We start from the raw sequence: 13264 nt of genomic DNA on the forward strand, positions 1-13264 counted from the left end.
AAGCAAAAAAATAGTCACAGTGATTTTGGTGGTGGGGAAGGTTGCTCAATCATGTGTGTTTGCACTTCCGGGTATAAAGAGAAGGAAAAAAAGAAATAAAGCAGACACAGCCATCTGAGGGCTCTTGTGATACAGTCCTGATGTCCCTACTTCTGTGCCAGGACACCCAGGTTCAAACCCCACCTACTCCTAAGATGTGTAAAAAAATCTTGTGAGTAGGTTGATTCGTTTAAAAAAAGCAGACCCAGTTCTTTATTTCCCCATCCAACTTCCTTTTGATGTAGCCCCATCCTGCTCTCTCTAACTAACCCTCCCCTCACTTTTAATGGGTTGTGTTTCCACAATAGGCTTGGCATGTAAATTTCTAATTGGCTGCATGGGTGATTATTGGTGATCTTTAATAGTTTAAAAACAAACCAAAAAAAAGGTCATTGTGATTTGGTGGTAGGAAAGTCATTCGTTTATGTCTGATAACATTTACAGAATATATAAAAAGCAGGTTCATGGATGGGTCTAACCAGCCTATGTATGCTCTGATTAGTTTGGTGTTCACTATTTTGGTATTTAGCAAGAAATGATGTCCAGTTATGCTTCCTGAGTTATTACAGGGAACACATGAAAACAGAGACAGAAGTAAACCATTTTGTCCTTCAGTTTGTTCCACTACCATGCACAGTAACTCCAAGATGGCAGCAGCTGAGGGTTTCAGAGGCTGAGTTCATCCAGTCCGATCATTTTCTGTTCTTCTTTTCTCAATTTTTTTCTCGTTTTGTTGGTTTTTCTGTACTTACCATCCGGAGGGAGCTTGTTTGTAGAGGTGATGACAGCAGTGGCTGGGGCCTTGAGTGGTTGGCTGTGAGGTGGTTGGTGTGGGCGGGCAGAACTCTGGTGGTCAGTGGCACTGTGGCTTCTTCTCAGTGAGGAACGCGGAAGCAGCCAGGGGGTGGAGGAGTGCTAGAGCAGGCTGCCCGGTATGGCTGGTAACGAGGGTGGGAATAGGCAGCTCTGGGTGATCAGAGCAGGAGCGGACAGCCGAGAAGGCCGGCAGTGACACTGGGAGCAGGCAGCTCAGGGCCAGAGAGAGTGGGAGCAGGCATCTCAGGGGCAGTGACAGTGCGAGCAGGCAGTCCAGAGGCAGAGACAGTGGGAGCAGGCAGCTCCGATATAGTGACAGCGGGAGCAGGCAGTCCAGAGGCAGAGACAGTGGGAGCAGGCAGCTCCGGTACAGTGAGAGCGGGAGCAGGCAGCTCAGGGCCAGAGAGAGTGGGAGCAGGCATCTCAGGGGCAGTGACAGTGGGAGCAGACAGTCCAGAGGCAGAGACAGTGGGATCAGGCAGCCCACGGGCAGAGACAATGGGAGCAGGCAGCTCAGGGGCAGTGACAGTGGGAGCAAGCAGCTCAGGGGCAATGACAATGGGAGCAGGTAGCTCAGTGACAGTGGGAGCAGGCAGCCCAGGGGTAGAGACAGTGGGAGCAGGCAGCTCAGGGACAGTGACAGTGGGAGCAGGCAGCTCAGGGGCAGTGACAGTGGGAGCAGGCAGCTCAGGGGCAGTGACAGAGGGAGCAGGCAGCTCAGGGACAGTGATAGTGGGAGCAGGCAGCTCAGGGGCAGTGACAATGGGAGCAGGCAGCTCAGAGGCAGTGACCGAGGGAGCAGGCAGCTCAGGAGCAGTGACAGTGGGAGCAGGCAGCTCAGTGACAGTGGGAGCAGGCAGCCCAGTGACAGTGAGAGCAGGCAGCCCAGGGGCAGAGACAGTGGGAGCAGGCAGCTCAGGGACAGTGACAGTGGGAGCAGGCAGCTCAGGGACAGTGACAGAGGGAGCAGGCAGGTCAAGGGCAGTGACAGAGGGAGCAGGCAGCTCAGGGACTTTGACAATGGGAGCAGGCAGTCCAGGGGCAGCTAATGACAAGAGCTGGAGCAGGCAGCTCATGGCAGCGATGGGAGTTGGGAGAGACTTCCTGTGACAGCAAAGGTAGTTGGAACAGGCTGCAAGGTGGCGGGAACATGTAGCCCACATGGTGGCAGGATGGAGGATGGGGTGTGGTGGGTGTGTGATGTGTGGGGTGATGTGGTAGGGGTGGCTGAGATTGATCTGAAGTGCAGAATGTCTAGCTCTTGTGGGGAGTGCGAGCACAGCATTACCAAGCACTTTTGGGCTGTGGTGTTGTACTGTTAACTGTGTTTCCTTGTTCTTCTGCTTTTTAGTAAGAAAGACTGTAACATCCAACGTCTTAATTTTGTTTTCCTTCATTCTCTGCTTTGTATATAAGATTCTATACCTAGGTACCTTTGCACCTAAGATGGTATCGTAAGTGCCGACTTGTAAACATTTCACTGTACTCAAGTGAATACATGTGACAATAAACCGAATTCATTTCAGTTCAATTCAATTCACTTCATTTATTGAGATCATAGCTAATCTCTGACCAAATCTCATCAGCTTTGACCCATATCCTTTTAACAGCTGATCTAATAAAACTCTCTCAGTGAATCCCGTCTTTAAAATTTACTCTTGAACCAACATCAGTTGCCATTTGTGGAGAAGAAATCCAAGCTATTACACTTTACATCCTTCAGTGTTTTCTAATTTCATTTCTGAAAGTTTGAGCTCTAATGTTTAGGCTATGCTCCTTATTCCAACCCCCCAACTAGCGGGAACACCTACCCTATTCACATTTTTCCATGAAAACTTCAATCAAGTACCCCTTAATCTATTAAATTCCAGAGAATACAATACCAGTTTGTGTGATCTCTTCTTACAGATAACTCTTGGAGTTATTCTGGAAAAGTAAAGCTTCACTCCTCCTGAGGCTAAAAATTCTTCAGGTGCCATCAATCCAAAGCTCTCTCAGGTGGAAACTTGGCCTATCCCTTGTATTCTTTAGCATTCTTGATTTTCTGTACATTTTTGTCATTTTTTAATGATTGATGTACCCAGTCTACCAAATCTCTTTGGACCTCCACATATTCCAGATTTTCCCCCAGTTTTGTCATTACCCTTTCATCAGTGTCTGATGTCTGTCAGGTACTTACAATTGAACTAGCACAAGGGAATATCATGCCAAGCAGGAACAAGCCAAGCAATGGACCACCAACAATCCCAAATATAGTGAGGGCAGCCTGGAAGACAGAGGAAAAAAATGGAGGGCTGTTACTTTTGTATAATGTCTGTCTGGAAAGGCCAAAAACTGACATCAATGAAAATCACCAGATGTATTTTACATTCCTCTGCCTCTCAGTTTAAAATAGGTTTTAATCTTTTCACTGCTGATGTCACCAGAATAACTAGTTACCTTGAATCCTTAAGCTGCATGTTGTAAAGTCCTGCTGCAGCTTTGGAATTGACATATTTTAGTGAAATTTCCTGTTCTCTATTAAACTTTCTTTCTCCTGGAGGAACTGTCTCTAATAGTCCAAAATATTAATTGATTGAAAGCTCTGAATCAGAAAATATTTCTTAATAGATATGCATTTCAATGTAATGCTATAACAATTGGGGTTGAACCCAACACAAACTGGCAGCAGATGGAATAAGCCAGGGCTTTCAGCACATTCTTCGGCTAGGAATAAAGGTGGGCACGCAGTTTCATGTCACCGACCAGTGTGCCAATTTCCCAGCTCCTATCTGCACCAGCGTCAATCTCTGGGTCCTTGCATGTGGCGAGGGACAGGTCCGCTGCAGAGAAACAACTTCCAAACAGCAGACCAGGGATCAATATGCCAGGTAGACTTAGAGGCCTCCTGGTCTGCTTGAAGTGCAGCAGCAGGTCTCCCATCACAATGGTGGCCTGACTGTAGAGGCCATTGCATATTTTAAACATGAAATGTTTGCAGAGAGGATGCCACCATTTTGAAGTGCCTTCTCCTTCTCCCTTACCATATTCTGTACTGTTTTCAAGATAAGTGGCTTCCTGTTAGCCCTCAAGCCTTGAGAAGCACTTGTCAATGGGTGGCAAACCCACCTCTGGCATCTAAATCACAATGAGTAATTCTATCCCACACAGCTGACGTCTGATCCCCATTTGAACCTGATAGCAGGTTTCAGAAATCCACAGGGAATATTTTGTCTAACAAAATCACAAGTAAATACAAGGTACAAAAACGTAGTCCATACTAAATTGCCCGTAGTGTTAGGTAAGGGGTAAATGTAGGGGTATGGGTGGGTCGGTGTGAACTTGTTGGGCCGAAGGGCCTGTTTCCACACTGTAATGTAATCTAATCTAATCTAAGCAAAGGGTGATAGTGGAAGGATGCTTGTTGGATTGAAGGCCTGTGACTCGTGGTCAGCCTCAGGGATCAGGGTTGGGCCAGTTGTTATTTTTATCGATATCAATGACTTGGATGAGAATGTAAAAGGCGTGGTTATTAAGTTTGCAGGTGACACTAAAATAGGTGTTATCATGGACAGTGAGGAAGTTTCTCAGAAATTGCAGGTGGACCTTAATCAGCTGAGGAAGTGGGCAGAGAAATGGGAAATGGATTTTAATATAGATATGTGTCAGGTCTTGCATTTTGAAAAGTCAAATCAAGGTAGGAGTTTCATGGTGAACAGTAGGGCCTCAAGGAGTGGTAGAGATGGACTTTGGAGTTCAGGTGCACGTTTGTCTGCAAGAGGAGTCGCAGGTAAGCAGGGTAGAGCACCGAAAAGTAGAGGACCCAGCACCGATCCTTGTGGCACTCCACTGGTCACAGGCCCCCAGTCTGAAAATCAACAGACCACCACCACCATCTGTCTTCTACCTTTGAGCCAGTTCTGTATCCCATGGGGAGCCTTGTCAAACGCCTTACTGAAGTCCATATAGATCACATCTACTGCTCTGCCCTCATCAATCTTCTTTGTTACTTCTTCAAAAAACTCAATCAAGTTTGTGAGACATGTTTTCCCACGCACAAAGCCATGTTGACTATCCCTAATCAGTCCTTACCTTTCCAGATACATGTATATCCTGTCTCGCAGGATTCCCTCCAACAACTTGCCAACCACTGAAGTCAGGCTCACCAGACTATCGTTCTCTGGCTTGTCTTTACCGCCCTTCTTAAACAGTGACACCACATTTGCCAACCTCCAGTCTTTCGGCACCTCACCTGTGACTATCGATGATACAAATATCTCAGCAAGAGGCCCAGCAATCACTTCTCTAGCTTCCCACAGAGTTCTCGGGTACACCTGATCAGGTCCTTGGGGATTTATTCACCTTTAACCATTTCAAGACATCCAGCACTTCCTCCTCTGTAATCTGGACATTTTGCAAGATGTCACCGTCTATATCCTCCATATCCTTTTCCACAGTAAATACTGATGCAAAATATTCATTTAGTATCTCCCCCATTTTCTGTGGCTCCGCAAAAAGGCCACCTTGCTGATCTTTGAGGGACCCTATTATCTCCCTAGTTACCCTTTTGTCCTTAATATATTTGTAAAAACCCTTTGGATTCTCCATAATTCTATTTGTAAAGCTATCTCATGTCCCCTTTTTGCCCTCCTGTTTTCCCTCTTAAGTATACTCCTACTTCCTTTATACTCTTCTAATGATTCACTCAATCTATCCTATCTATACCTGACATATGCTTCCTTCTTTTTCTTAACCAAACCCTCAATTTCTTTAGTCATCCAGCATTCCCTACACCTACCAGCCTTTCCTTTCACCCTGACAGGAATATACTTTCTCTGGATTCTCGTTATCCCATTTCTGAAGGCTTCCCATTTTCCAGCCATCCCTTTACCTGCGAACATTTGCCTCCAATCAGCTTTTGAGAGTTCTTGCCTAGTACCATCAAAAATGTTTAAATCAAACTGATAGATGTGATTGAGATCTCGCTCTGGTATTTAAGTGCTTTAAAGTGATGTTGGAATAGGTTGGATTTAATTTTGATGTGTTCAAAATCTTTCAAATTATGTTCTATGTAAGTAACTTGGTTTGTTCCTTTTTTTTTCATGTAATAAACTTGTGTTTTATTTTTAAAACCAAATTGGCAGATTGGCAGTTTTGCAGCTTACGTTTCAGTGAATGGCCGCCACAACAATTTAAAAAAGACATGTTCTATCAAGCTAGATTTCGGTCTGGAGTCAGGCTTGGCCAGTTCTGGGATTATAACACCAGTTTCTAAATCTCCTTACAAGGAGGGTAAAGCTGTAGTCCTAAACTGGTAACCTTTGACAATCTGAGCATGGGAGGATTGCCATGAGAAGTTGAAATGTCACAGTCATGCAGTAGGAATGGTTGGGGTGAGTGACAAATGTGCATTGCTAGAGAGTTGACTAATTATCATTCCTCAGCTAGATGTGTTAACCCAGCAGTGGATGATTAAAATGAGAGAAATTTGTATTTATGGGCCTGAGCACTGGATATGCTGATGAAGAGTAAAATTCAGCAAAAGTGAAGTCCAGTTACATCTATTAGCACAAGTGAATCCTACCTGCAGAACGCTTCCCATCAGAGAGGATAATGCAGCCATTCCAATGCAGATGATTCCAAACATTAAGCCTATAAAACAAATGAGTATAGAAGAGTATATCCCTTTTAAATGCAGCATATTCATAGCCAAACACAGTGATTTACAGTTATTTCAGAAAAATAGAAAGTCTTCATTCTACTGGCAAAACTTTTGAATCCAATAAATTTAGAAAAATGACATTTGAGTTAACACAGCTGGAGGGTAGTTCACAGAAATAGAAATAGAATACTTGACTCAGGAATTTGGTCAATTGAACTCTTTATTTTCAAAGCTGCTCAAATATTTAGTATTTAATTTAGTTTAGTTTCTTCCACTCTTAGTCAGTGGTAACAAGCTATCTGTTATTGAGAGCTACATAAGTTAATAAAGTGCATATTTGAAGTTGATTCCCTAGCCAGCAAGGCCTAATTTGGGTAACAATTTGGATTTCTAGCTGCAATACATACAGGAGGTCTTTGCTCATGCATGGAGTGGATAGGCCAGCCAGATGGTCTTCAGCTTCAGCAGTGTACTGAACCTGGTGACTGAGGGTATTTAGAGAAGCTGCTGTTCTAAGTTTTGAAAGAAAGTCATCTGAGAGAGGTTGTGAGGGACAGCGAGACATGAGGACTGCAGTTCAGAAGCATTAATTAGATAAGTGATTGGTTGCTGAGTTTTAAGGTTCTTTTTCCTTTCTCTAATCTTGGGCAATCATTCCAGCGCCAAAGAAATATTAGATGTGAAGCTGGAAAAGCACAGCAGGTCAAACTGCAGGAAAGTCAACATTTCGGGCCAAAACCCTTCGCCAGGACTGGGAAGAGGGAGGAAACTCATAAGTATATTGGGGGAAGAGGATGGAGCTGGGAAAAGGGTAGGTGGGATGGTGATATGTGAATGCGGGTAGGAGGTTATTGTGATTGATCAGTGGAAAGGGTGGAGTGGATAGGTGAGTAGGAAGATGGACAGACCAGGGAGGTGAGAAGGGAGTGGGGCTAGACATGGGATAAGGCTAGGGGAGGAGGGACTTTGAAGCTGGTGAAGTCGATGTTGAGGCCATTGGCCTGTAAGCTTCCCAGGTGATATATAAGGTATTGTTCCTCCAGTTTCTGTTTGGCCTCACTCTGACAGTGGAGTCCAAGGATGGACATGTCGCCGGAGGGGTGGGAGGGGGAATTAAAGTAGATGGCAACTGAAAAGTCAGGTTGGTGCAGGGCACAAATGCTTTGTGAACCGGTCTCCGAATCTGCATTTGGTCTCCTTGATACAGAGGAGACCACGTCGGGAGCACAGATACAATAGATGATGCTGGATGACGTGCAAGTGAATCTCTGTCAGATCTGGAAGGATTATTTGGGGGCTTGGATGGAGATGAGAGGGGAGATATGGAGGCAGGTGTTACACTTCTTGTGGTTGCAGGGAAAGATATTGGATGTGGTGGAGAAGTTGGTGGGGAGTGTAAAGTTGATGAGGGAGTCGTGGAGTGAAAGGTCCCTGTGGAAAGTGCACAGGGGTGGGGAAGGAACTTCATTTTTGGTAGCGGGATCTGATTGTAGGTGGCAGAAATGTCAGAGAATGATGCTTTGGATTTGGAGGTTGGTAGGGTGCTATGTGAAGACTAAGGGGACTTATCCTTACTGTTGTTGGGGGAAGGGGTTAAAGGGCAGAAGTGTGAGAAATGGAGGAGATGCTGTTGAGGGCATCCTTAATTACCGAGGAGGAGAAATTATGGTTCCTAAAGTAGGAGGATATCTGGGATGTCCTGGAGCGGAATGCTTTATCCTGGGAGCAAATGCAGCAGAGGCAGAGGAATTGGGAGTATGGGATAGCATTTTTTTCGGGAGAGTGGGTAAGAGGAGGTGTAGTTGAGGTAGTTGTGGGAGTCAGTGGGTTTGAAATGGATATCAGTGATGAGTCAGTTTCTGGAGGTGGAAACAGAGAGATCAGGAAGGCGAGGGAGGTGTTGGAAATGGTCCAGGTGAATTTGAGGGCGGGATGGAAGGTATTGGTGGAGTTAATGAACTGCTTAAGCTCCTTGTGGGAGCACAAGGCAGCACTGATACAGTCATCAATGTAGTGGAGGAAGAGGTGAGGGATGGTGCTGGTGTAGTTTTGGAAAAGGGAATGTACCATGAATCCTACAAAGAGGCAGGATTAGCTCATGCCCATGCGAGTGCCCATGGCTACGGCTTTGGTTTATAGGAAGTGGGATGAACCAAATGAAAAACTGTTGAGGGTGAGGACCCTAGTTCTGCCAGGCGGATGAGAATGTCAGTAGAGGGGAACCAGTTAGGCCTATGAGAGAGGAAGAAATGGAGGGCTTCTAGGCCCTCTGTGTGGGGAATATGGGTGTAAATGATCTGTACATCAATGGTGAAGGTGAGGTGTTAGGGACTGGGGTATTGAACATTTTGGAAGAGGTGAAGGGTGTGGGTTGTGTCTTGAATGTAGGTCGGGAGTTCCTGCACCAAAGGGAAAAACAGGAAGTCGAGATAGGAAAAGATGAGCTCGGTGGGGCCGGAGCAGGCAGAGACAATCAGTCGACTGGGGCAATCACAGGTATGGATTTGGGTAGGAGATTGAAACGGGTGGTGCAGGGTTGGGGAACTATCAGGTTGGAGGCTATAGTGGATGGATTCTCTTCAGGTCTCTTTTCAAGAAAGAAACAGGGAGCTTTCAGACCATCCTGATAGGCAATGAACATGTAGAGGGATCTCCCGAACTGATGGTCTGGGAGATAATGGCTTGGTGATCAGAGGTGGGGTCATAGTCGAGGGGACGGTAAACGGAGGTGCCAGAGAGTTGGTGTCTGGCCTCGGCAATATAGAGGTCAGTTTGCCATAATATCACCAACACCCCCACCACCCCTCCCTCTCCCCTCATTCTTATCAGCAGGTTCAATAGTGAGGTTGGGCTTGGAGCTGCCAGCTCTTCAACATAGATGTATAATCCCTCTACATGTTGATTGCCCAACAGGATGGTTAGAAGGCTCTCTGTATCTTACTTGAAAACAAATCTGGAGAGTATCCATCCACTACCAGCTTTTTTTTTGCATAGTGTATGTGGAACATTTATTACTTCAGTCTATCCTAGGCCTCTACTCAACCGTTTATGCAATAGGTTGATTACATCATTGGAGCTGCTTCCTGCTGTAATCCGGAATTGGAAAAACTTATCAGTTTGCTTCTAATTTCCATATTTCTTTTGCCTTTCTCTGGCTCATCTCTGACTTTTCCCTTTTTTCCTCAAATTCACTTTTTTCCATTTCTGGGGACAGGGTGTCCACCAATATCCATTACAAACCCATTGAATCCCACAGTTACCTTGACTACACTTCCTCACAACCTGCTTCCAGCAAGGACACAATTCCATTTTTCCAGTTTCTCTGTCTTTGTCACATCTGCACTTTCCACTGGGGTGCATCAAACACGTTATCCTTTTACATCAGTCAAGGAAGCTGTCTCCACCCTGGCTTACCGGGCTCTTGGCCTTGTCCATCATATTTCCTGCACTTTTAGAACCTTGCACCCCACCATTCTCTGCATTAAAAGGATCAGCCTATGCCATTTCTACCACATCCAGCAGATGGCACCACCAAGCAAATCTTCCCCTCCGCACTGCTGTCACCATTTTGCAGAGACTGTTCCCTCCGCCACATCCTGTGCCACTTCTCCATTGCTCCTAATAAACTCTCACTCCCCATGGCACCTTCCCATGCAATCACAGAAGATGTGACATTTGCCCTTTCACCTCTTTCTTCCTCACGTCTCCAAGGCATCAACCACTTCATCCAGATGAAGCACTATTTAGCTTGAATTTCTTTCAATCTAGTCTGTTGTATTTGCTGCTCACAATGCAACCTCTTTCACATTGGAGAAAGTGAGGGCTGCAGATGCTGGAGATCAGAGCTGAAAATATGTTGCTGGAAAAGTGCAGCAGGTCAGGCAGCATCCAAGGAACAGGAGAATCGACGTTATGCCTGAAACGTCGATTCTCCTGTTCCTTGGATGCTGCCTGACCTGCTGCGCTTTTCCAGCAACACATTTTCAACCTCTTTCACATTGGCAAGATTAAATACACACTGGGTGAACACTTTTAGAAACTCCTCTGCCTGTCCATAAGAATGACCCCAACCTTCCAGTTGCTTATCATCCTATGCAAGCATTTCTGTTTTGAGCTTCCTACAGTCTTCCAGTGAAACAGGAATCCTGTGTTTTTGAGGTGGAGGAACAACACCTCATCTTCCCCTTTGGAAGTTTGCAGTCTTAGGGAGTTCAACAGCCAACAACATTAGAGCATGATTTTGATCATAATCCCCTTTCCTCTTCCTCTCCCCTCCATCCCCAACAGCATCTTTTCACACCTATCATTTACATCTACTTTACGTATGTGTATCCCCTACATCACCATTAGCACTTCCTTTGTCTTTTGCTGTGGGTATCTATTCCATTTGGTCCTCATACCTTCTGTTTAAGCATAAACCCAACAATTTTCCAGCTCCTTTCAGCTCTGAAGAAGATTCATATTGGACCTGAAATGAAACTCTGTTTCTTTCACCATAGATGCTGTCAGACCTCCTGAGTTTCCCCAGCACTCTCTGTTCTTATTTAAGAATTCCAGCATCTTCAATATTTTATTTTTATTTGACACTAGGAATTTATTAGATTAGATTCCATACAGTGTGGAAATAGGCCCTTTGGCCCAGCAAGTCCACACTGACCATCCGAAGAGTAACCTACCTCGACCCATTTCTGTCTGACTAATGCATCTAAAACGATGTGTAATTTAGCATGGCCAACCTAACCTAACATCTTTGGAGTGTGGGAGGAAACTGGAGCACCCGGAGGAAACCCACGCAGACAATGTGCAAACTCCACACAGATAGTCACTCAAGGCTGGAAGCGAACCTGGGTCCCTGGTGCTGTGAGGTAGCAGTGCTAACCACTGAGCCACTGTGCTGCCCCAGACAGATTTTTCTGTCAGAGCCGCACACAAATGTCATCCCCATATCAAAGCACCGCCTACTCGTTATAGTATGTCGGGCCACATACTGAGCGGATCTGTGGATCATCCTGCCTTCAACAGTGAGAAATTGTAAACAAACACAGAAGTTCTGGAAAGGCTCAGCAAGCCTGGCAGCCTCTCTGAAGAGAAATCAGAGTTAATGCTTTGGGTCTAGTGACCCTTCCTTAGAACTGATGATAGCTGGGAATTGTCGAGTTATTGGAAATTGTAGCTAATCATATGAAAGAGTAATCCTGCATGTAAGCTCTCGAGTACAACACCTCATTTTTCCTTGCGTCTCCTTGGCTTGCTGAATTCCTTTGACATATTATGCAACATTCCATGGTGATCTCAAGAGTTTTGGCAGTACTGAGTTCTGCCTTCAATATTTTCTAATCAACCTGTTTGGAGATTAGATTCTATACCTAAGACCATTGACCATAAGACATAGGAGTGGAAGTGAGGCCATTCGACATATCGAGTCCATTCTGCCATGTAATCGTAGGTGCTGAGCATTTCAACTCCACTTACCCACACTCTCCCTGTAGCCCTTAATTCTTTGCGAGGTGAAGAATTTATCAATCTCTGCCACTGTAAATTCCACAGTCTCACCGCAAACTGAGTAAAGAACTTCTTCTGAATTCCTTACTTGGTTGCTGCTAATTTTCCAGTTCCCGCTTAGAGGCACTCCCTCTGTATTTACACTATCAAAGTCTTTTGAAGACCTCCACTAAACCCCCCCACTCAGCCTTCTCTCTTCAAGATAAAAAGACTGAACCTGCAGCCCTATTGCCATGCTCTTGATAATTGCTGCAAATTTGTTAAAACAGATCTTGAAGCTAAAAATATGTTTTGACACATTAAAAAAAATCAAAGAACTGTGGACGCTGGAAATCTGAAGCAAAAATAGAAATTGCTGGAGAAACTCAGCAGGTCTAGTAGCATCTGTGGAGAGAAAGCTGGCTCAACATTTCGAGTCCAGTCACCCTTCAGAACACATTTTGATACTTCATTTCTACTGGGACAAACACAGTAACTGGAACAGTGCAATGTGTGTGGTTTTGTTCTGTTTTATCATTGCAAAACCAATTTGTTAAAGCCATATCCTCAACAAGATGTTAATACGTGCAGCACAACACACAACTATTAGCTGTAAATACAGGTTATAAAGTTAAGCAGTAATTTCAAAATCTTAGGATAAGGTAAGAGGGGCCTCTCTAAATGGTTTGAGGCCTAGTATTCCTGATGCTTTGTTTTAATTGCAACACACCAGAAAGGCACTTAAATTCGATTCTGTTGATACAGCGCTTACAATGTAATTTAATGTAAATTTACCACTCCATTTGGCGCTGTCAGGACAAACAGCAGAAACAGAACCAGAGACCATGTAGGTATTACGTACAGGGGCTATACCTGCTCCATGCCTCTGGAGCAGGTGTAACTTGAGCCCAGGTCTTTTATTTTAGAGGTAGGGGCACTACCACTGAGCCATTATATCTCCTCATAAGGGTTGTCCTACACTGGAATGTTGAATTAATTAACCAGTAGTCCATTGTCAATAACATTGAGTTAATGTTGAGTTCATCTAGCGTTCAAGTAAAAGCAGCATCAAAACTGTCAAGAACTGATTAGTGGCATCAGGCAAGAACAATTAGAAGATTACATTGATTTTCAGAGTTTACAGGTTACAAGTGGAGGGTAAGTCTGATAGACAAAAAGTTAGATTGTCTTGAGATCTTGGTAAAGAATGAGCTGCTGTATAAATGCTGAGCTACCATTGGCCCACAGATTGGCTTTCATTTCCCAACTGACAACTGGATCAACTAG

At 44.8% G+C, this 13264-nt stretch overlaps 1 protein-coding gene across 2 annotated transcripts in view; it reads right to left on the reverse strand.

The window, feature by feature from the left end:
• Positions 1 to 13264, reverse strand: part of slc5a8l (solute carrier family 5 member 8, like) — a 91347-nt gene that overhangs the window by 16508 nt on the left and 61575 nt on the right. For both annotated transcript variants that reach the window (XM_043717040.1, XM_043717041.1), the window contains exons 10-11: positions 6419 to 6486; positions 3035 to 3121 (exon numbers count right to left, since the gene is read on the reverse strand). In XM_043717040.1, the coding sequence (XP_043572975.1) occupies positions 3035 to 3121; positions 6419 to 6486 (155 nt within the window). The remainder of the gene's footprint in view (positions 1 to 3034; positions 3122 to 6418; positions 6487 to 13264) is intronic.

Source organism: Chiloscyllium plagiosum, chromosome 26 (genome assembly GCF_004010195.1).
Source record: "Chiloscyllium plagiosum isolate BGI_BamShark_2017 chromosome 26, ASM401019v2, whole genome shotgun sequence".
Classification (NCBI taxonomy): Eukaryota; Metazoa; Chordata; class Chondrichthyes; order Orectolobiformes; family Hemiscylliidae; genus Chiloscyllium; species Chiloscyllium plagiosum.